The 23,990-nt window shown below is 42.3% G+C and overlaps 1 protein-coding gene across 2 annotated transcripts in view; it reads right to left on the bottom strand.

The window, feature by feature from the left end:
* The window catches only part of LOC141128918 (septin-4-like), a 149,075-nt gene that overhangs the window by 44,349 nt on the left and 80,736 nt on the right, over positions 1-23,990 (bottom strand). Inside the window, exons 2-4 of one of the 2 annotated variants that reach the window (XM_073616570.1) lie at positions 17,632-18,459; positions 4,658-4,751; positions 1,431-1,517 (exon numbers count right to left, since the gene is read on the bottom strand). In XM_073616570.1, the coding sequence (XP_073472671.1) occupies positions 1,431-1,517; positions 4,658-4,751; positions 17,632-18,459 (1,009 nt within the window). The remainder of the gene's footprint in view (positions 1-1,430; positions 1,518-4,657; positions 4,752-17,631; positions 18,460-23,990) is intronic. The other variant, XM_073616571.1, reaches the window with a different exon arrangement.

Here is a 23,990-nt window from a genome sequence, read left to right as displayed (position 1 = left end):
CATTTATGTTTGTGAATTGAATATAGTTAGGAGAAAGTTATGATGAGGTCTTTCTTGGGGCCTGATCACACTATATATTTGCAATAATATATGATAAATGTGTTGGTGCAATGAGGTGCTATTCATGGGCTACAGTGTGTTGCATTGTAAGATGGAAGGTAAAGCCCACTTCTAGCAAAAAAAAACCCCCAAAAAAAACAGGACTGGACATTTTGTTTTTACAAGCCAAATATCACTTTGTTGAACAAGGCTATTTATGTTAAATGATAAAAGGTCACTTTTTACCAAGAGATGATAGAATGATATTACTAGTGTGAATTCAGATCACAGAAAAAAGAATACACTGCATTGTGTGAGAACAATGAAGAATATTAAAGTAGATCTGTGCTGTGAACAAGGCTGCCATTGCTGACCTCTTCTTCTGGCTATCATGCTGATCCAGATGTTTTAATACTGTCTGAATCATTGATCTGGAACAAGTTGGTAGATCAGGAGTTCTGACTTCACTATGACTTCACTTGCTGCTGGTATTGAAGAAAGAGATACCCAGGTAACATATTAAGGAGATCGGCGATGTCGAAATATCTCTCTCTCAAAGGTTTCCCTTAAAGTGTTACTAAACCCAGGACCCTGCATTCACTATATCTGGTCTCCCACAATACACAGAACATGGAAATGCAATTATTTTAGTAATTATAAACTGCTAAATACCCTTTCTCATCAGTAATATACAGCAGTCTTGTGACTTCTATCAGTTTACAGCTGAGCACTGGTTAGAGTTTTTAGGAGGAGTAGTAATTGCCTATAGTTGTTATGGGTTACTCTACCTTACATATCAGATTTTCAGCAACAAGGCAACAGTGTTAGGAAAAATAAGAAAAATGATGATCATGTAGTTAGGATGAATGTGCATTAAAGTATACCCTACTTATGCATGCATAAATATAAATATGCATTGTTATAATGCTGCTGATGGCTGTTTAACCTATACTTTGTGTAGGCACATATAAATATGAAACAATTTAGCAAATTAAGCACATTAAGGCTTGGTTCACACTTGTGCGTGTAACAAAGTGCATGGGCATTTGAGCATTGTCGCTGTTGTGTGTCGCATGTAGGGTAGACCATTCATTTCAATAGGCTGCCCCACCAACAAGAAACAAAAAAAAAAAAAGTGCCTGACCCTTTTCCAACATCGCACCGCACTGAAATACATGGTGCTGCGGCAACATGCATTTTGGTGTGCGAAAACAGTAGATGTGTAAGGGTGCCATTAAGAATTCTTGGCACCGCCGTGTGTCTGCTAACGAGCAGTGCGATTCTGTGCATGTCGAAAAAAATGTGAATTTTGCATGCCTTCCCAACCAAAACTAATGTGAACCTGGTCTGAATAGGACTTTAACACTGTAGCTATTGTTTCATTATAATACCTTCTGGGCTTGCTAGCAGACGGCCCCGATAGAGATCAGTCAGGAAAAGGCTGTTTATGAGAGTTGACTTTCCCAGACCAGTTTCTCCTGTCAAACAAAAAATAATTAGAAACTTAGTATCTTGAAGCTTCATCACAGATTGCTCTAAATGGCTTATGGCTCAGGTCTGGTAGTCTACTGGATGCATTATTCCACCTATTACTATGATAAATATAAATTATTTGGACATTTAATTATCTCCAGAGGTATAACCATTCATATTCTGTTCCTTTTCTTACCATGGCTAATTGTTAAAGAGATTAACACCTCCCAGTGAATCCTGAGATAATTATTGTGGGCAGATCCCTTAAAGTTTTTAAAGTCTTTTCCAATGGAATTACTACAGCTATCAGCTTGTATAAGATGGCAGAGACACGTAAGGTGACAGAGATGGAGACATGAATTGATAGACCACAAGTTTTTTTAAAAATAAATACAATACAGCCCACAGGTTATTCTGCTCCATCCTAGGACAACCACTAGCTAAAGCACCTTTCCCAAAACAGATATATATATATATCTGTTATATATCAGAGATATATATAACAGTATATATATATAGTCAGGTCCATAAGTCAGGTCGACACAATTCTAATCTTTTTGGCTCTATACACCACCACAATGGATTTGAAATGAAACGAGATGTGCTTTAACTACAGACTTTCAGCTTTAATTTGAGGGTATTTACATCCAAATCAGTTTGTATATGTGCCTCCCACTTTTTAAGGGACCAAAAATAATGGGACAATTGGCTGCTCAGCTGTTCCATGGCCAGGTGTGTGTTATTACCTCATTATCCCATTTACAAGGAGCAGATAAAAGGTCCAGAGTTCATTTCAAGTGTGCTATTTGCATTTGGAATCTGTTGCTGTCAACTCTCAATATGAGACCCGAAGAGCTGTCACTATCAGTGAAACAAGCCATCATTAGGCTGAAAAAACAAAACAAACCCATCAGAGAGATAGCAAAAACATTAGGTGTGGCCAAATCAACTGTTTGGAACATCTTTAAAAAGAAAGAACGCATCGGTGAGCTCAGCAACACCAAAAGACCTGGAAGACCACGCAAAACAACTGTGGTGGATGACCAAATAATTCTTTCCCTGGTGAAGAAAACACCCTTCACAACAGTTGGCCAGATCAAGAACACTCTCCAGGAGGTAGGTGTATGTGTATCAAAGTCAACAATCAAGAGAAGACTTCACCAGAGTGAATACAGAGGGTTCACCACAAGATGTAAACCATTGGTGAGCCTCAAAAACAGGAAGGCCAGATTAGAGTTTGCCAAACAACATCTAAAAAAGCCTTCACAGTTCTGGAACAACATCCTTTGGACAGATGAGACCAAGGTCAACTTGTACCAGATTGATGGGAAGAGAAGAGTATGGAGAAGGAAAGAAACTGCTCATGATCCAAAGCATACCACCTCTTCAGTGAAGCATGGTGATGGTAGTGTCATGGAGTGGGCATGTATGGCTGCCAATGGAACTGGTTCTCTTGTATTTATTGATGATGTGACTGCTGACAAAAGCAGCAGGATGAATTCTGAAGTGTTTCGGGCAATATTATCTGCTCATATTCAGCCAAATGCTTCAGAACTCATTGGACGGCGCTTCACAGAGCAGATGGACAATGACCCGAAGCATACTGCGAAAGCAAGCAAAGAGTTTTTTAAGGGAAAGAAGTGGAATGTTATGCAATGGCCAAGTCAATCACCTGCCCTGAATCCGATTGAGCATGCATTTTACTTGCTGAAGACAAAACTGAAGGGAAAATGCCCCAAGAACAAGCAGGAACTGAAGACAGTTGCAGTAGAGGCCTGGCAGAGCATCACCAGGGATGAAACCCAGTGTCTGGTGGTGTCTATGCGTTCCAGACTTCAGGCTGTAATTGACTGCAAAGGATTTGCAACCAAGTATTAAAAAGTGAAAGTTTGATGGATGATTGTTGATCTGTCCCATAACTTTTGGTCCCTTAAAAAGTGGGAGGCACATATACAAACAGTTGTAATTCCTACACCGTTCACCTGATTTGGATGTAAATACTCTCAAATTAAAGCTGAAAGTCTGCAGTTAAAGCACATCTGGTTCGTTTAATTTCAAATCCTTTGTGGTGGTGTATATAGCCAAAAAGATTAGAATTGTGTTGATGTCCCAATATTTATGGACCTGACTGTATATATATATATATATATATATATATATATATATATATATATATATATATTTGAATTTTTGCACACTCTAAAGGCTCGTACACACAATACGAAAATCAGAAGGGAAATGTATGAAGACGAGCTGTCTGCGGATTTTCGGATCGTTAGTACGATGCATTCGACAGATGATTTGACTTTTACATCAGACAAAAGCTGGATGTGCAGGCTATAAAACTTTTGTCTGATGTAAACTCAACATCTGATTTTCGGATGGTCAGTACACAAATCCGTCACACAAAAGTCAAAAGTACAAACACGCATGCTCGGAATCAAGGAACGACTGGGAAGAGTTCGGTCTTCTAAACTACTGTTCATAATCTAGAATTAACATTTGTGATGCGGCAATTGATGAAATATCAAAATTCTCATCTTCTTTAATGGGATAATAATGAAGCTGCTTTGCATGTAGTTATGCCAAACGTATTTTGAAAGGCATTTGTTTTGTAGGATCTGAAAATCGCGAATCAACGCTCACCAAACTTTTACTAACATGAAATTAGCAGAAGGGGCCCAAAGGGCGGTGCTTGAGAAATTAACATCCTCTTTATACTCTCATAGTACGTCACTACGTTCGTGTTTGTCAAACAACAATTTGCGGATAGTTAGTATGCTAGACAAAATCCTGCACACGCCCTTTTGACAAAAATCAGACGCTCGGTCGTCAAACAATCAAACTGTGTGTACGAGGCTTTTGAGAGTACTGCACACTATACTGTAAACTTTTTGTAAATACTTTTGTATTACATTTCAAACATTGCATCCTTATGAATCCTGTTATATCATGTAGAGCTGCACAACTGTAATGATGTTTGGCAAAATAGTTATATAATATACAGTATAATTCAATTTAAGCTACATTGTATACTTGCAACATTTTCAATGAGGCCTCTACCAAAACATTGCCAAACAGAGGGAAAATTCGCTCACCATGATTTAGTACCTTCTAGAGGTGACAGGAGGTTTTACCTACTTACCTGCAACCATGAGAGTGAATTCAAAGCCTTTCTTCACATACTTTCTATGCACCTGGTTGGGAAGAGTGGCAAATCCAACATACTCTCTGTCCTCCTATGTAGAGGTAAAAAAAAACATGAAAACATGAAATGCACATGCAGTATACTGTGGACTGTTGAAGTGCATTCCAATATTTCAATCAATGGAAGGGAACATATACCGTATATACTCGAGTATAAGTCTAATTTTTCAGCCCTTTTTTTTGGGCTGAAAGTTTCCCTTTGACTTACACCGCCGTCTGTCTGCATGATCAGCGTGTCATGCAGGCAGACGGTGGCCGGCGTGTGATGATAATGCTCGGAGGCTATTCCAGCTTTCAAAAGCCGCACCTCCTGCTCTTCTGTGATAGGCTGAACAGCTGTCAGTGTACAGCCTATCACGGACATTCTCTCATCCTCGTCCATGGTATGAAAATGAGAGAATGTCCGTGATAGGCAGTCAGCGGTCAGCCTATCACAGACGAGGAGGAGGCGCGGCTTTTGAACTGTGGAATGGCCGCCAAACAGTATCATCACACGCCGGCCGCCGTCTGAGGATGGAGATCGCCACAGGGAGGAAGGAGATTGCCACAGGGAAGATGGAGATCGCCACAGGGAGGCTACACAGGACACAGGTAGGCTGCACATGCACACAGGACACATGCACACAGGACACAGGGACACAGGAACACAGGACACACATGTACAGGACACACATGTACAGGACACACATGTACAGGACACATGTACAGGGTACAGGTGGGCTGCACAGGACACAGGGAGACATGCAGCTGCAGATGGGCATTATTGACCCTCTGCATTTCTCACCCTCGTCTTATACTCGGGTCAATAAATTTTTCCCAGTTTTTTGTGGTAAATTAGGGGCCTCGACTTATACTCGGAACGACTTATACTCGAGTATATACGGTAATACCTTTCAAGAACATCACATCATGATCTATTACTGCACAGCATATGTTTGCCAGAATTTAGACAACAGGAAATTATACTTCCATCATCAGAAAAGTACAGCAGAGATTGAGACAGCTGGATATCTTCAGAACATACTTAGGGTGTACATGTGCTATTAACAATCACTCTCTTCACTATGCTAGGTTATGGCTCTTTATACTGGCATAGTGAATATAACCACCAAATGCATTTGTAGCAACCTCAGTGTTACTAAGAGTAGGTCAATTTAGTTTAGCCTGTAGGTAGAGGAGCTGGTGCTATTGTAAGTTTGTGTGTAGCTGTGCAGAGCTACAAAGGTTGAGCATCTGTCGCCTCCCCCTGGGTGGAGGAACAGAGGCTAAAGCTTGAATATTTATAGAGTTTCCACCAATTCCTGGGGAGGCGAGGCCCAGAAGGTGGGGAAACAGGTCATAAATGTTCAGGAGCCTGGTAGCGGGAAAGCAGAGTCCAGGAACCAGTGGCCTGGAGGAGACCCCGTGCTGGGAGCTCTGCCCCTAGGCAGAAAGAAGGACAGGAGAATTAGAGAGCGGATGGAAGAGAGAAGGTGCAGCTTAAAGCCTCACCCCCTTTGATGGTTTCAGCTAGGCTTAGCTGAAACCATCCTGCCATCCTGACAGACAAGATTCGGCCTCTGTAGCAGAAAGCCAGTACAGCAGCGCCTTGGGCTGCAGGATTCACCAAAAAGAGCCTGAGTGAGTAACTTTCTCATCATCCTACCCCAAGCGTGCATAGAGAGGACAGCAAGGTGAAATATTTTGCTTGTCTATGACCAAGGGACAGCTTAGTGCCAGCGCAAAGCAGTGAGAAGCTACTCTATATCTCCAGTTTGGGACAGAAACAGCCAGGTACTTTAGCATTCTTGTAAGGAGCAGCGCCTGCATTTTTCACCTGGAATTCTTCATTGTTATTTTAGCTGTGCTATCAATCCCATGGGTGGACAGCACCTTTGGAGTTAGTACTGTAACTAGCAGTCAAAGACATTAGCACATTTGTTCAATTTCTCACATTTTTGTACATCCCATGCCTCCCCATTCCATATCCAAATGTATCCCCTAAATAAACAAAAACAGAACAAAAATCCCCTGGACTATTTATTGAGCCTGTGAGAAAGTTATGAAATCCTTGTTGCCTGGCTGTGTGTGTATTTGTAAGGGGAAAGCTGAAAATCCACGGTCCTTATGGGGGTAGCGTTACACATTGTAATCTGCAGAGGTCACTCTAATCAGGCTCGGCATCACAGTATATATCTTAGAATGTTATTATACCCATTTAAACTATTTCATATTTTTCACCTTTTATTGTAACACAACAATAGAAGCAATGGCTTACAAATGGCATTGCTATATTTTTGCAAAATACATTTTTGCTCTGCTATTTCCTGCTGAGACATATTGCATTCGTTCTGCACTGCACTGTGAGATCTTGGGCAGAGAAAGCAGGAAATCTCTGACACAACCTGAAGATTATTTACTTTCTTTTCCCATGGCCACACAGAGCAGATTTGTGCTGTTGGAGATCACATGTGTTAAAAAAAAGGATTACAAAAAAATATTTCTTGAATAACAACTGTAATGGTATTAAAGAATGATTATCATTTTTGCAATGCCAGAGTTTTTGCTGATTGACAGCCCCTGGTTTCACATGCAGGGGATCATAGGGGCGAGGGAGCTGATGTCATTCAAACAGATGGAGCCAACATACAAGCCCGAAAAAATTCACACAGGATAGTGTCAAGAGGAGAAATAAGGAAGTGAACAGCTTCCTAACGGGCAACTGGCACAGCATGTACACTGAGAGGATAGGCTGCTATAGCGTTGCCACTGACAATAGAATAGTGCATGGAAACAGCAGGATCAGCCAGTATTAAAAAAAAAAAAAAATAACAGATGCACGATGGAAATCTTCTGACCACAAGTATAGGATGTAATTTATAAAGGCACAAAGAAAAAAATAGGGTTTAATGACACTTTAATAAATGTATATTATGGGAAATAGGATAAAAACTGAAAAAGAATAAACAGGAAAGCAGAGAATATCGGGATTTATTTTTTTCTGTTACTTTCTATGAGTTTTGTTTAATACCATTGTCAGGGCCATCTTTAATATTGATTGGGCCCTGGACAAACATTTTCTTGCCTCCCACCCTCCATTCTGAGACATACAAAAAATAGCAGGTAAACTCAAAATCAGTTTACTGCAGCAGATCTCGCAGCGATTGCAATTGGTTGCCAATCCAGCCTATCCTTACCGCTCACTGGTTTGTTGCTAGAGGTTACAACACATAATTTCTGCTTGCCGATTAGTTGCTAGAGGTTAATGCACATTATTAGTGCTCACTGATTGGTTGCTAGGGGTTACAGCACATCATTACCACTTACTGATTGGTTGCTAGAGATTACAGCAGAACACTATTGTTCACTGATTGGTTGCTACATTGGTTGCACATCATTACCACTGACTGAGCAGTGGAGCAATCCCAAATAAGTGAGCAAGTAAAGCGGCACATTAAGACACATACTACACGAGAGGGTCAGAGAGTGCAGATATACTACAAGAGAGGGTCAGAGACTGCAAACATACTGCAGGAGAGGGTCTGAGACTGCGGACATACTGCAGGAGATGACCAGAGACTGCGGACATGCTATAGGAGACAATCTGAGACTGCGGACATGCTACGTGAGACAAGCTGAGACTGCAGACGTACTACAGGAGACAATCAGAGACTGCGGACATACTACAGGAGACAATCAGAGACTGCAGACATGCTACAGGAGACAATCAGAGACTGTGGACATGCTACAGGAGACAATCAGAGACCGCGGACATGCTACAGGAGACCATCAGGGACTGCGGTCATGCTACAGGAGACAATCAGAGACTGCAGACATGCTACAGGAGACCATCAGAGACTGCAGACATTATACAGGAGATGGTCACAGAACTTTCAGCAATGCACAGCTTTACAGTTGAATAACACCGCTCAGGGTTTCAGCAGTCAGGCATTTTGGACATTTGCACTTAGGGCTGTACTCACTTTTGTTGCCAGCAGTTTAGACATTAATGGCTGTGTGTTGAGTTATTTTGAGGGGACAGCAAATTTACACTGTTATGCAAGCTGTACACTCACTACTTTACATTGTAGAAAAGTGTCATTTCTTCAGTGTTGTCACATGAAAAGATGTAATAAAATATTTACAAAAATGTGAGGCGTGTACTCACTTTTGTGAGATACTGCACATGTCGAGGCTGGAAGGAGTTGAAGCTTGTCAACTCCTTCCATTCAAGTCTATAGTGACACCCAATAAACATGCCTGCAGTGTTTGCAACACATTTACAGCACATTGACAGTGCATTTGACAAGCATTAATCAAATATCAGGAGGTGAAGGTGGAATATCAGTGAGGTGGAAAAAAATCACTTAGAGTTCATCTGAGGTACATTTTTTAACATGTTCCAAACTTGAGTTAAAAGCACATAAAATACATAGAAAATGTGTATTAACACTATAGGCATGTTGATTTGCATTACTGTCAGTGTTAGTATTTTTAGCAAGTGTGAGCTTTAACCACTTTGCGCCCACGCTATAGCCGATTGATGGCTACAGTGTGGGCTTAAAATGCCGGGAGGGTGTATATGGACGTCCTCCGGTTCTCGTGCTGCCCGCTCGCCCCATGGGACACTGATCGAGGTAAAGAGCCAATCACAGTGGGCCCTTTACCACATGATCAGCTGTCAGCCAATGACAGCTGACCGTGGAAGGAAACAGAAGCCGGTTATTGGCTTCTTTTTTCTTCACACTGTCAGCATGAAGGAATTAAAAAAAACGCTAAACGGCTTCTGTGAGAGGGACATCGGCCCCCTTAGTGCTCACCAGGGCTGCTAATCAGTGCTCTCCAGTGCCCATCTGTACTGCTAATCAGTGCCCATGAGGTGCCATCTATCAGTGCCTATCAGTTTTGCCAACCAGTTTCCATCACTGCCTCATCATCAGTGTCACTTATCAGTGCTTCCTATCAGTGCCACCTCTCTGTGCCACCTATCAGTGCCAATCAGTGCCCATCAGTGCCACCCATCAGTGCCCATCAGTGCCACCCATCAGTGCAGAATCATCAGTGCCTCCTGATTAGTGCCCACCAGTGCTGCCTCATCAGTGCCCATCAGTGCCACCTATCAGCACCACCTATCAGTACCGCCTCATAAGTGCCCATCAGTGCAGCCTATCAGTGCCCATCAGTGCAACTTCATCAACAAGTATGTAAACAGTAAAAAAGGGAGGACAGACCATATTGGTCCCATAAAGAATGAGGAAGGAAATCTGGTTACAAAGGATGGGGAGATGGCGAAAGTATTAAATTTGTACTCGGAGTCAATCTGTGGATAGTGTAGGAAAGGAACAAAAGCAACATAGAACATAGACCTGAAGTGTGCCTGGGTCATGTGGTCAGTATGCCTAAAAGGGGGCAAAAATAACCCAGTAGCTTAACAACCAGATTTATAACACACTGAAGTAACGTACAATCTGCCAGATTCACCAACGCTCGTGGCATCTCAAAAGTGGCTCTGGGAAATACCCAGAGAAACACGGACAGGGAAGCGCTAGGAAAAGCAACAGAGGAACATTCATGGGTTTATGTAGCACTGACAATCTAGTTTAAACCAACACCGGGCACCATGCCTTGCCAGGCTCCAAGCACCTGATGACAGTGTCGTCTCCCAAAAGCAGCGTCTTGCGAGCATGCAGGTGTGACAGAAAAGGCCGGGGTGCAAAAGCAGTTGACTGATCCAAATTAAGCGAGACCCTGGGCCAGAAGAGCAACTCCCCTGGCCTCAGGACCCACAAAAGGCCAGCTACAGCACTGCCTTGCGCACCAAGCTGGTAACCAACGCAAAAGGAGACCTTGAGAGCATGACAGATACGTCATGAAAATATGACCCTTGATGGGAAGTCTGCTGCGCACAGCAGGAGGGCTAAACTTCAGGATCCCTGAAGATGGCTTAAATAGAGTGCGCAGAAAAATAAGAAAGCCCTGTCGGGGTCTTCCATGAAATACTGAGTCTCAGCCAGATACGCCCCAATAGTGCTGTGAGCCGATATGAGTTGGAAGAGGCAAAAAACAGAAAAGCAAATAGGAACTGGATGTTAACCGTCAGGACTAGGAAACCTTGACCGGAAAGCCTGGAATACATCCCAAGTATACATCATGCGCCTTCCTGGTATTAAAAAAAAAACAAAAAAAAAAAACTTATTATCAAGGCTTCTGCGTCAGTCAAATAGAAATCTAATCCATCACAAAAGCTGGAAACCGAAGAGAAGGCGTGATGCCAGCATCTGCGTCCGAGACCTGGGCTTACTGGTACCGGCCTAGGCAGGCACCGAGAAGGTTCTGGAATCCACTAAAGCCCCTGAGCCAGTAGAAGCTGCTGGAGCTGCAATAATCTGATTTACCAATAGATCCGCACTATTGCCACTCCTGGCCGGACGTAGCTAGGAAATTAAAGGTAGTGAGCATTTGGGACAGGGAAGAAACCACAGTTCGCCGGGTAAGCTGCTCCGCACTCACACTAGATGAGCAGGGGAACAGTAACCTAATAGCTGGGCTTTCCGACCCAAAGCCGGGAAAGCAATCCACTGCGTTGGAATACTGCCATCAGGACAAAGAGTAGAGGCTAACTATGTGAAAATATGAAGCCTTGGAACGGTCCAGGTACTGAGAGAGGATGAGTTAACCGTGCTCCAACCCCACCAGCTGGAGAAGGAGGAGAAGCGAAGTCCCCAATATCCGCTGCTTGAGACATGACCTGCATAACCGGAATTCGCAACCTGAAAACCGTGTCCGGGTGCTGCAGTACATGGTAAGATGTAAATATATGAAACAGAAACCGAGATATAAAGAATGTAACCCGGATGAGAAGAAGAATTGCTGCTGCCCATGCCGACCAACTCAACCGTGAGACATATGAACGGTACCCAGCAAAATGATGAAAATAGCAACCAAGAACTGAGAGGAAATGACACACGACTGGGTCAGCAACACAAACTGCGAGAGAAACGTGAGCCTACTGAAATACCTGTAACAGGAATGTAAGTTATGTGAAGGAACGAGAAACATGCATAGCGCGAGCAGCATGAGAACCGAGGCTGCAAGAAAAAACGCCAACTGCATGAAAACCGCCGGTTGCATGAGAACGTGAATTGATGAACAACATGCGAAACATGAGAAACAAGAGTAGCATGAGAAAACATGAGAAACCTGGAAAAAAAACGAGAGAAACGTGAAAACATGAGTTGGCATAGAAACAATAAATTGCATGAGAAACGTACAGTGCATGAGAAACATAAATTGCATGAGAAACGTAAATTGCATGAGAAACGTGAGTTTGCACAAAATATCTAAACAGCGTAAGAACAGATGAGGAGACTTGCCACCGAACAAGCCAATTAAAAAACTATCACCTCAATCTGTTGAACCCATAGACAACCCAGCTGCGTGACAGCAACCAGAGAACCTTACAGACTACCAGCCCATGACCTAACAACACCCCTAGTACCTGACAAGTATGAGGATGTGGGTGCAGAATGACAAGACCAACAGTGCATGAATGTAAACCTAATGACAACACCACCCTACTGTATGCAGTAAGCGAGCCCGAGCAACCTGCAGCGCCAAGACAGGAAATTAAAAACGAACACTCAGGGCTAAGGTCCCCACAGACTGTGGTGGGTAGTAGTAAAGGTGTAATGGTGAAGTGGACGTATGACGTATGGACCACAGGCGAAAAGATTGTGGGACAACAATCAATAAAAACGAAACCTCAGCCCGTATGGATCTGTAGACGTGACAGATCCTGGATGTAAGCACTAGCTAATGGAAAAGCAGCAAATGAAATGCAATAACATGAAATGTGAGCAACATGGGAAACGTGAGAAACATGGGAAACATGAGAAACGTGAGAAACGTGGGAAGCGTGAGAAACGTGAGAAACGTGGGAAACATGGGGAACGTGAGAAACGCGAGAAACATGGGAAACGTGAGACACATGGGAAATGTGAGAAACATGGGAAAACATGAGAAACGTAAGAAACATGGGAAACGTAAGAAACATGGGAAAACGTGAATTAGCATGAGAACTGTAAATTTGCATGAAAAAAACGTAAATTGCATGAGAACTGTAAAAAGCATGAAAAAAACGTAAATTGCATGAAAAAATTGTAAACGTAATTGCATGAGAACGTAAATTGCATGAGAACAAAAATTGCATGAGAAATCGTAAATTGCATGAGAAATTGTAAACGTAAATTGTATGAGAACGTGAATTTGCATGAGAACCGTAATTTGCCAAAGACCCCCACGAACATAATGAGATGACAGGCAACAAGTGTCATGTCATGCCTACAGCCTGAATTACCCCTGAAGACCCATACTATTGACCACGTGGAGCTTGGGGGGGGGTGGGGGGGAGACCCACTACGTGGCGCTCAGGAGGAGGGGAGACCCACCATGAGGAGCTAAGGCGGGAGGAGACCCTGCCCATACATACCTATGCTACAACCTAACCAAGGCAATCCCGAACCTCCCAACAGGTACATGACCAGCCAGTGGTGACAGCGGACCCAAATACCAAAAACACTAATGCAGTCATAAACAACCCTAGTCCTGCCAACTCCGACCCCCACCCCTGACATCAGAGACCCCCACCCCTAGCAGCCTGACGGCACCGTGCTTGCGAGTGAGAGGGAGAAACTGCCAAACATCCTTCTTGTACGATCCGAGACCCAGAAGTGACGTCAGAGTCATGAATCAAAAATGTGTTCCAGCAAGGTACAGGCAAGCACCGAAACCCACTAAAAACACAGGAGTCTGGTGAGAACGGCGGGAAGACAACTTCCCTCTTACAAGCGCCCGCAGCGCACGAGACCCTCCGAAAAGACCGCCGTAGCCCCCGGTAAGCCGGGCCAGAAACGAGGCAGGGGGAACAAGCGTCTGTTCAACTTCCTTACAGCACCTGCCACCCTGAAGTGACCCAAAGAGACGCGCCGGAAATGACGTCACTCAGCAGACACTGGCTGATACATCATAACACAGGGGAGGAGACAGGCCGTACTGGGGAAGCCGCTCTTGCATATGCTTGCCAAACAGTGCTCCGCTAACATGAGACTGCACGCAGGAGGCAAGCGATGTGTGTGCGGTGTGCCTGGAGACAGCTGATCGCCTCCATCCCTCCCCCGAACACACCTGGTGCAGTGTATTATCCTGATCATCAACATGCTCAAGATTGCCGCATGTGTAAGCACTCAATGCTTACCCCTTACATACACAAAGGCTTACCTCTGAGCTGACATGCCCCCTGCAAACAGGCTGCCCCCCCAGCCCAGGCCGGCACCTGAGCGGGACAGGTGGCATCCGATGTGGATCCTCCGTTGATGCCACCCGCCCACACCTACCGGAACCGCAACCACTGGGAGAGAGAAACCAACGAGAATCTTGCAGCCGACCGCGCTGCCGCTCTGCAAGCCGAAACCGAAAGTGATGTGACGTGATCTGCCCTAACCCGGAAATGACGTGTCGGCTCACACGAGAGCCAACGACCACAAGGAAAAAGAAGGCAAAGGAGGGCAGGCTTTATGCAGCCTGACTCCTCCTACAAATACAGGCTGACCTACGGTCAGCCTTACACTTATTCTTCTCCTCAGTTTTCAGGAGGGAATTGGGGGCATTCAGTAACCAAAACTGCAGTGTTTATCCTCAAGACACATCACAGGAAGCACCTCCATGGTTAACAGAGGATAGAATTAAAATTAGACTTGGGAAACTTAACATTAACAAATCACAGAGACCAGATGGCATGCATCCAAGGGTACTTAGGGAACTCAGTCAAGTAATTGCCAGACCATTGTTCCTAATTCTTACTGACAGTCTACTGACTGGAATGGTACCAGGAGATTGGAGAAAAGCCAATGTAGCACCAATATATAAAAAGGACCCAAAATACATCCCTTGGAATTACAGACCAGTTAGCCTAACATCAATAGTATGCAAGCTCTTGGAGGGGATGATAAGGGACTATATACAAGATTTTAGTAACAAGAACAGTATCATTAGCAGTAATCAGCATGGATCCAAGAAGAATCGTTATTGCCAAACCAATCTATTAACCTTCTATGAGGAGGTGAGTTGCCATCTAGATAAAGGAAGGCTCGTAGACGTGGTGTATCTGGATTTTGCAAAAGCATTTGACACAGTTCCCCATAAACATTTACTGTACAAAATAAGGTCTGTTGGCATGGACCATAGGGTGGGTACATGGATTGAAAACTGGCTACCATGGCGAGTTCAGAGGGTGGTGATAAATGGGGAGTACTCGGAATGGTCAGGGGTGGGAAGTGGGGTCCCCCAGGGTTCTGTACTGGGACCAATCCTATTTATATTGTTCATAAACGACCTGGAGGTTGGGGTAAATAGTTGAATCTCTGTATTTGCGGACAATACTAAGCTAAGCAGGGCAATAACTTCTCCGCAGGATGTGGAAACCTTACAAAAAGATCTAACAAATTAATGGGGTGGGCATCTACATGGCAAATGAAGTTTAATGTAAAAAAATGTAAAATAATGCATTTGCATGGCAAAAAAATGAATGCAATCTATACACTTGGGGGAGAACCTCTAGGGGAATCTAGGATGGAAAAGGACCTGGGTGTCCTAGTAGATGATATGCTCAGCAATGGCATGCAATGCCAAGCTGCTGCTAACAAAGCAAACAGAATATTGGCATGCATTAAAAAGGGGATCAGCCGCACCTGGAGTATGCTGTCTAGTTCTGGGCACCAGTCCTCAGGAAGGATGTACTGGAAATGGAGCGAGTACAAAGAAGGGCAATTAAGCTAATAAAGGGTCTGGAGGATATTAGTTATGAGGAAAGGTTGCCAGCACTGAACTTATTCTCCCCGGTAGAAGATACGCTTGAGAGGGGATATGATTTCAATTTATAAATACCGTACTGGTGACCCCACAATAGGGAGAAAACTTTTTTGCAGAAGGGAGTTTAACAAGACACATGGCCACTCATTAAAATTAGAAGAAAAGAGGTTTAACCATAAACTATGTAGAAGGTTCTTTACTGTAAGAGCGGCAAGGATGTGGAATTCCCTTCCACAGGCGGTGGTCTCAGCGGGGAGCATCGATAGTTTCAAAGAACTATTAGATAAGCACCTGAACGACTGCAACATACATCGATATACAATGTAATACTGACATATAATCACACACATAGGTTGGACTTGATGGACTTGTGTCTTATATCAAAATATAAAAAAAAGTTGTTTTTTTTTTCAAAATTTTCGGTCTTTTTTTGTTTGTTTAGCAAAAAATAAAAAACCCAATGGTGAATAAATACCACCAAAAGAAAGCTCTATTTGTGTGAAAAAAATGCAAAAAATTTCATATCAGTACAGTGTTGCATGACCGCGCAATTGTCATTCAAATTGTGATAGCGCTGAAAGCTGAAAATTGGCCTTGGCAGGAAGGGGGTATAAGCAAGTGGTTAAAAGAGAATTCAGGGATTAAAAATAAGAAAGAGTCATAATCACCTAGATGGCTGCAGCACTGACCCAAGCTGCAGCTGCCCCCCGCAAGCTCTACACTGAGAACTGAGCGATCGAAGACTACTGATCGCTCAGTTCTCAGGTTCGCTTTAAGTACTGACTGTAGGTCACTTTGTTCTACCCCTTCAAAGCTGAAACACTGGGCTGGAGAGGGGGCAGGAGCAGCTGGCTCAACATTTCACCAGCGAGCTGAGAGGCTGAGCAAGCTGCCAGTCAGGCATCTGGGTAGAGGCTGACCTTATTGTCAGGATCCCTGCAGAGCCTGGACTCACTCTGTGACATCAGTTGACAGCGGCCTTTAGCTGCTGGCAGCTGAATCTGGGTCACAGGAATTCAGAACTAAGTGCACTCCTGAGACCCACAGGAAAAGTGTGGCCAAAAGAGCTTTGGTCATACTTCTCCTTTAAAGAAATGCACTTACAAATGTAGGAGAGTGGATGGCAACAGACAGATCTTACTAATGTGTAATCCAGTGTGAAGCAACTCCAGCCAGGGAGTGAGTCAGCAATTCTGAAGCTGCGCTGACCTTCACAGCTGCTGCCTCCAGACCAGGTAAGCACTGAATGTGAAGCAGTCTATTCTCCTCCTCACCACCAAGGCAAATGAACACATTTCAGAGAGGACCTCCCCTTCCTCAGACCGAGGAACAGGTGCATTTCTTTAAGAGTCATTTTACCTTGTGTATCCAATAAATTGCTAACTTATTACACTATCAGGGCTTTTCTGCACCACTCTCCTTTTTTTTTGTTGCTCCATGTCTCCCATTTTCCATGTCTCCACAGTGTTCTCTCATTTTCCCTTCCTACTATCACAAAGCCTATTACTGGTTTTCAGGCATATACACCTGTTTAACTGGTCACACACCAGTTAGGTTTTCTTTAGATTTGCTATATTACCTTAGCACAATTCACCAAAATATATTTAGCATGAGAGCTACACAAACAATAAATTCAGTTAGAACTTACTCAAATTATTCAAAAGGCATACTGCTGTTGGCTCATGAAATAATTGCATATGTATGGAGAATCAAACCTAGGAAGAGATCCCTTTGCTGGCAAGTCTTGGGGCAGAATGTGTCATCATGCTTTTTGCCTGTATGCTCTTGATAGGTTAGAGCGTCTGCAGTGAAGAAAAACATGCTTACTTGGATAACACTAGAATGGATGTTTGAACCCCCATCTTTCCAAAGAATAATTATTTGGCAGTTAGATCTCCTGCCCCCCATCTCTAGTCTATGAGCACCTTAAGTTGGGGGCTTAGAACTATACGGAACTATATGGACGGAAGCCCTGAAATTATTGGATTAGGTTGTGTTTTTCCAGTAATCTTACTGAAAATAATGTATTAACTTTAAAAAGAGAATAATTATTATAAAGGATTTTACCTCACTGGAGTCATAAGGGTCAAGCTTTCCCCATGGGCTCTTAGGTCTAGAAGGACTTAGTGGTGGAACCAGTGGTGGACAGCCCCATCCTGAAGGCTGAACAGTAAGTGTCTGGCTTGAGTTCTTTCCCTCATCAATGTCCTTTTTAATGTGTCTAACAGAAAGGAGCTCAGGCTCTACTTGGGGCTGCATGGTGTCATTATAAAAGGCTCTCTCGCTGTGTTGATCTCTGTGATATTTCTGCAGATCAAGGTGTTGCTTTTCAGTTTCCTGCTCCCACCAAAGTTTACCACCCAGATGTTCTTTGCTGAAATTCTCCTCCTGCTCCTCCCAGCGAAGCCTAAACTCTTGCTGACGCTCCTTGCGTTGCCTCTCTTCTTCCTGCTGCTCTCTTCGCAGAGTCTCTTCTTGATGTTGCCTGTAAAGCCTTTCCTCCTCTTCGCGTTGCTGCTCCCTGCGGAGCTTTTCATCCTCTTCACACTGCTCTCTGCGCAGCTTTTCTTCCTGATGCTCTCGACGGAGCCTCTCTTCCTCTTCTAGGTGTTCTTTATGTAATATCTCCTCCTCCTCTGGTTGTTCACTGTAAAGCCTATCCTGCTTTTGCTGGTTTTTCCTGTGGTAGTCCTCCTCCTTTTGCTCTTGTTGTTCCCTTTGGATCTGTTCCTCCTGTTCTTGTTGCTCTCCTTGGGCCCTTGTCTGTTTCCCTGGTTGCTCTATGAGAAGTCTTTCCTTTGGCTCTTGTGCTCTGTTGCTGCTTTCCCCAGGAAATGTACGAATAATTTCTTTTAGCTCCTCATCTTCTGAGTCATTGAGCAGAAAATTGCGGATCTAGAAAAAACATAAAAAAAGATTAAAAAAATACAGTTAGTCCCCTACATACGAACCTTCAAGTTGCAAACTTTCAAAGATACAAACATGCGTTTGCATGTCCAATCGTATTAGCTAGTTCACATTTCTAGTGCTTGTGGTTTTGTGTACTTTGTTGTATACCGTACCATATCTATATTTCAACCTTTTTTTCCATATATTATTTGTGAGAACTGTGTTATAAACCCATTACAGTAATTTATTGGGTCGATTGTATCAGTTGGGTACCTATGCTTACTTTGTTGGATTTACAAACAAACTGAACTTACGAACATGCTATCGGAACAGAACTCATTCGTATGTAGGGGACTTACTGTATTTACTATAAAGGTGAACAGTTTTCCCAATTTTTATGGATCTGTGTCTTTAATCACCAATCACATCTTGAAAAGTATGCGGAAAATGTCTGCGTCTGCACTGTTCTCTAACTTAATTTAGACCTCAGATGGAACACGAATTCAATTAGTTGGATGGAACATGGAATATTGACAGTATGTAAAGATCAATCAGACATTGTAATCTGTATTTTTACTAATTACTGTCTTACCCTAAGGACAGAACTTACAACCCTCAAATGATTTCCATAACATTTTCAAATATTCAAGCACATAAATATATGTAATTTTTAAAAGTGCACACTAAGAGGCTTTCAGGCTATATAAAAACATGATGCCATAGTCACGTTCATATATTTTACATCATGAATGTTATTCATTAAAGGTATTATGGCAAATATATATTTTTAAATTAAAGGAAGTGTTAGGATGATGGCATCAAAGAATGAGGCTATATAGTAGCCTTGCTATTTTTTGTTTTTGTTTACTCAGTGTTCTACAAATTTTTTAATTCTTCTGCACAAATAAATAATTCAGAATGCACAGGCTGGATGTAATCTGATTCTATAGTATTGTACTCCATTTAAACAACCAGCACGTAATTTCAGATTTAGGGAGGCGCAAAGTGATTAATCTATAAACATAAATTCCCTATTCTGGAGTGAAAAATCAAAAGATAAATATGTAAAAAGTATTCAAAGTAAAATTCACATAAAGTCCCCAAATAGTCCACCACCCCAAAATGTGGCCCTCCGAAGAAGTCAGCACAACGAAACGCATTAGGACACTACTGCACAGCGACATCACACGCCATCCCGGAAGTGACATGACAGCATTGGCACATGGAAGGACAGGGTGAAACACAGGGGAGATGGCACACTGACGGGTAGTGTGCTGGATGGTCCATAGACTGATATTACTTATTGGATATATTATTTATTTATTATTACAGGTACTTATATAGTGCCGTCACTTTACGCAGCACTTTACGTATATATATTGTACATTTCCATCAGTCCCTTACCCTCAAGGAGCTCCCAATCTAAGGTCCCTAACTCACATTCATACAAACACATACTAGGGCCAGTTTAGACAGGAGCCAATTAGCCTACCCATATTGCCCTCTTAAGCACAATTGTAACACGTTTTGGTGGAATATTTTGGGACTTTATATGAATTTTACTTTAAATACTTTTTAAATATTTATCTTATGATTCTTTACTCTAGAAAAGGGAATTTATATTTATAGACTTATTGTTCTGTGCCTCCCTCCCTAAATCTGCAATTACATGCTGGTTGTTTGGATGGATTTTTAGTAATTAATAAGGAGTCGGCAGCGGTCCAGTTTGGGTTTGTGCTTGTATGTTTGGTAGTATTTTGTGTATCTTTTATCATTTTATTTTTTTTATCACTTTGGGGTTTTTCAAGTGTTGGGTGATTATATATACCTAAGGTGCAGTGTTGATTGAGTAAATAGTACTGCACTGATGTATTCAACTTGACCCCCTTCCCTTTGTAAATTGCAATACTTGTTGTAGTCTTTGCCATTTTTCATTTAATTGTGCTATAGCAGATCTAAATTTAAAGGGAGGATGTTGGAAAGTGGCTATAGCTGTTGAGAATACACTCACATGCCAACCCCAAAGTTGGTTCACTTATAGGTCACATGACCTGCCACGTTTCCTGAACTGCCACTGTTGTAGGTCACATGTCCCAAAAACAGCACTCAGCAGCTCATACATACAATTTTTGTACACATTCTAACAATCTAATCCTCCTTCATTAATACCTCTCTAAATGTAAGTAAATAAACAATGTAACAACAGGCACTAATGTGTAAAACAGACATGAGAGGAGGCTCTGAGCAGCGACAGCACTGACCTGAGAGGCACGGATTTGGACCAAAAGAGTGTCTTACCTATTCTAAAAGCCATCCAGACGAGGCTCTGAAGAAGAGGGAAACCTTGATACACATAAGCCGTCTACAAGCATTGTGAATTTACGCATATGAACTTAAGCAGATGATGTTATGTTAAAGCTATGATGTAAGCATTGGTTTGTGAATATATTCACCTCTGTTTTATATTATTCAATAAAAATGTGTATTAAGGATAATGCACTAGGCCTATGTGCCATCTGTGTTCTTCTATACTGATATGTAAAACCAGCACCGCTGTTCATACATTACATTCAACATTTCTATTTTGCCTGATGCAACGAAATCTCTAGGCAGTGATTAACATCTTGGCATTCACAATGACAATGATACTTGGATTAGGAAATGTTTCATGTCTGTAGCCACCTACCAACTATGGCAGAAATCTGTGTGCTTAAATATTTATTGGGGGGTTCACTACTGAGAGAGACCGGCACCTCTAGTGTTGGCTAACCACTCTCACTCTGCATAGCCATGAGCATCGATTTTTACCTGATGGTTGAATTTTGTCCTTTCGTCACATGACTGTGTGATCCTCTGATGAATCAATAAAGTCTGTAGGTAGCTTACCATCGATACTACCAGGCAGCCAACTTTCATAAGACTTATGTTTTTATGCTTTTACTGCTCACTCTCCAAGTCTTCCAACATAGGCAGCTTGGAAAAATACATTTTCATATTTTCTGACTCTGAAAATGTTTTCTTTCTTTTCAATTATTTTTATTAAATTATTATATACATAAAAACATTCCATTTCAATTCATTTCAAAACCATTTAAATATACAGTATATAAGCATATAAGAAAACATTCATAATAAACAATACATAAAACACAATCGAGACAAACATGGATCTATCTCATAATAGACTCCAACATGTTAAAGATATTCCACCGGCCCCCCCCCCGCTGTCTAGCCCCCCCTCCCAAAAAACCCCACCACACAAGAGTGTATCTTTTATGCTTGTGAACAGTGCCCTAGTCCCCTTCCTATAATGTTAAATTCTCTTGGTGCTATTCCTTCTTATATAAATAAAGTGTGACATATCCCATCCCTTTTTATTGATCTATGAGGAGGAAAAGTTCTCAACTTTTTACCCCCTATTGGAGATTACTTGTTAAAGTGCCTATTTCCGTGAGAAAAAAAAAAAAACTTTATGACTATCCTCACCCATTGAAAAATGTTTTCTAAGGGGTTGCAGCAACTATTTTTATATAGTGTTCTCAGCAATGTTTTGTGGACATTAATGAAAGAAGCATTGATTATGTCAGCAAAACTCACAGTAAATACACAAACAAAGAAAGTAATCAATATATTCAATCATGATGACAATGCAGTGATCTTTACCATTACCACAGTAATATGTCAGTGAGCTTCACAGCCTCCAACTCATCAAGGAAGCATAGGCAGCAATAAACAAGGCTCTAACATACAGTATTCAACAATCCTTTACTGAAAAACAAAGGTTCGCATATATCAAAGTACAAGCATTGAAAACTTTCAGTATTTTTCCACATCCACTAGTTAAGTTTAGTAATCTTCCAGGGCAGATTATATTTAATATTATTTATTTATGCAGAACAGATCATTTTGTGCAGAACTTTCCTTATTAGCCACACCAGTTCCTGCCTTCGGAGATTATATTTCAAGTTCTCCATCAGCCTGATTAGAATGTTGATATCTCAGTTAAGTGGGTATATGTGTACTAGGTCCAACACTGTGGACTTGCCTACACACGATCACACCAAAGTCCGTTAGTTTAGAAGGCGATGACGTATGACGGGACTAAAAAAAGTAAGTTCAATAGCCAGTAGCCAATAGCTGCCCTTGTGTCGTTTTTGGTTCGTCGGACTAGCATACAGACGAACGGTTTTCCCCGATAGGAGTTGAGTCCATCGGAAAGATTTGAAACATGTTCTATTTCTAGGTCCGTCAGAATTTTCGAAAGAGAAAGTCCGAAGAAGCCCACACACGATCGGAATGTCCGACGGAATGATTCCATCGGACCTTTTCTGCCGGAAAGTCCGGTCGTGTGTACGTGCCATTAGTCACAGCTCAGTACAAGATCAGTAAATGGTCATATAATTAGCTTGAAGGCTTCTGTTTTTGTTCAACAACCTGATATAAGAAAACTCATGTTCTCATGTTTTATTTTATTTTTTTAAAAGCAAAAAGTACTGAAAAATAATGACTGAAAAGCCCCTAAGTTGCTGTAGTGTCTTCTAGGCTTTTTTCTTCAGTAGAATCACAAACAGAGTTGTCAGCCCTGCCCAGTTCTCTTTTGCAGATTACAGAACACCTGAACCTTAAAACAGAACTCCAGGTTTCAGTGAACTTTAAATAGTTTGTTTGGACCAAGCTGGTCCAAATGAACTACTTACTTCACTAACAGATGCAGAGGCTGTGTGCGTTGTATAAACTGTATGTAGCCTCAGCTGCATACAGTATACAATGCTGCGTTACCGTAGCAGGACAGGATGCCCTCCACATTCCTGGAACAAAAGTGGTGCTCAGCCATTCAGAGGGAGCTTTGTATTTTATGAATGACAACAAAGCTTCCTCTGATTGTCTGAGGCAGAGAGAGGGGTAGATGACATCATGATCTCTTCATTTTACAATCGAACTGACAGAAAGCCTGTGAATAGCTAAGCAGTTCTAAGTCCGACTCAATTTTGTTCCGGGAGTGGGACAGAAACTTCCAGTTCCGTGGCCAGAACACAGCGCTGTATACAGTATGTAGCTCAGGCTACATACAGTTTGGTCAGCATACACATTCGCTGCATCTGTTAGTGAAGTAAGTCGTTCGTTTGGACCAGATTGGCCCAAACTATTTAAAGTTCACTGAAACCTGGAACTTTCTTTCCTGCTGCTGCTGCAACACAGCACTCTATAGTGTATGAAGCTGAGGCTACATTAATGCCCTGTACACACAGTCAGATTTTCCGACGGAAAATGTGTGATAGGACCTTGTTGTCGGAAATTCCGACCGTGTGTAGGCTCCATCACACATTTTCCATCGGAATTTCCGACACACAAAGTTTGAGAGCAGGCTATAAAATTTTCCGACAACAAAATCCATTGTCGGAAATTCCGATCGTGTGTACACAAATCCGACGCACAAAGTGCCACGCATGCTGAGAATAAATTAAGAGACGAAAGCTATTGGCTACTGCCCCGTTTATAGTCCCGACGTACGTGTTTTACATCATCGCATTTAGAAC

This window comes from Aquarana catesbeiana, linkage group LG02 (assembly GCF_042186555.1).
Source record: "Aquarana catesbeiana isolate 2022-GZ linkage group LG02, ASM4218655v1, whole genome shotgun sequence".
In the NCBI taxonomy this organism is placed as follows: Eukaryota; Metazoa; Chordata; class Amphibia; order Anura; family Ranidae; genus Aquarana; species Aquarana catesbeiana.
This window is presented reverse-complemented; position numbering and strand designations above follow the sequence as displayed.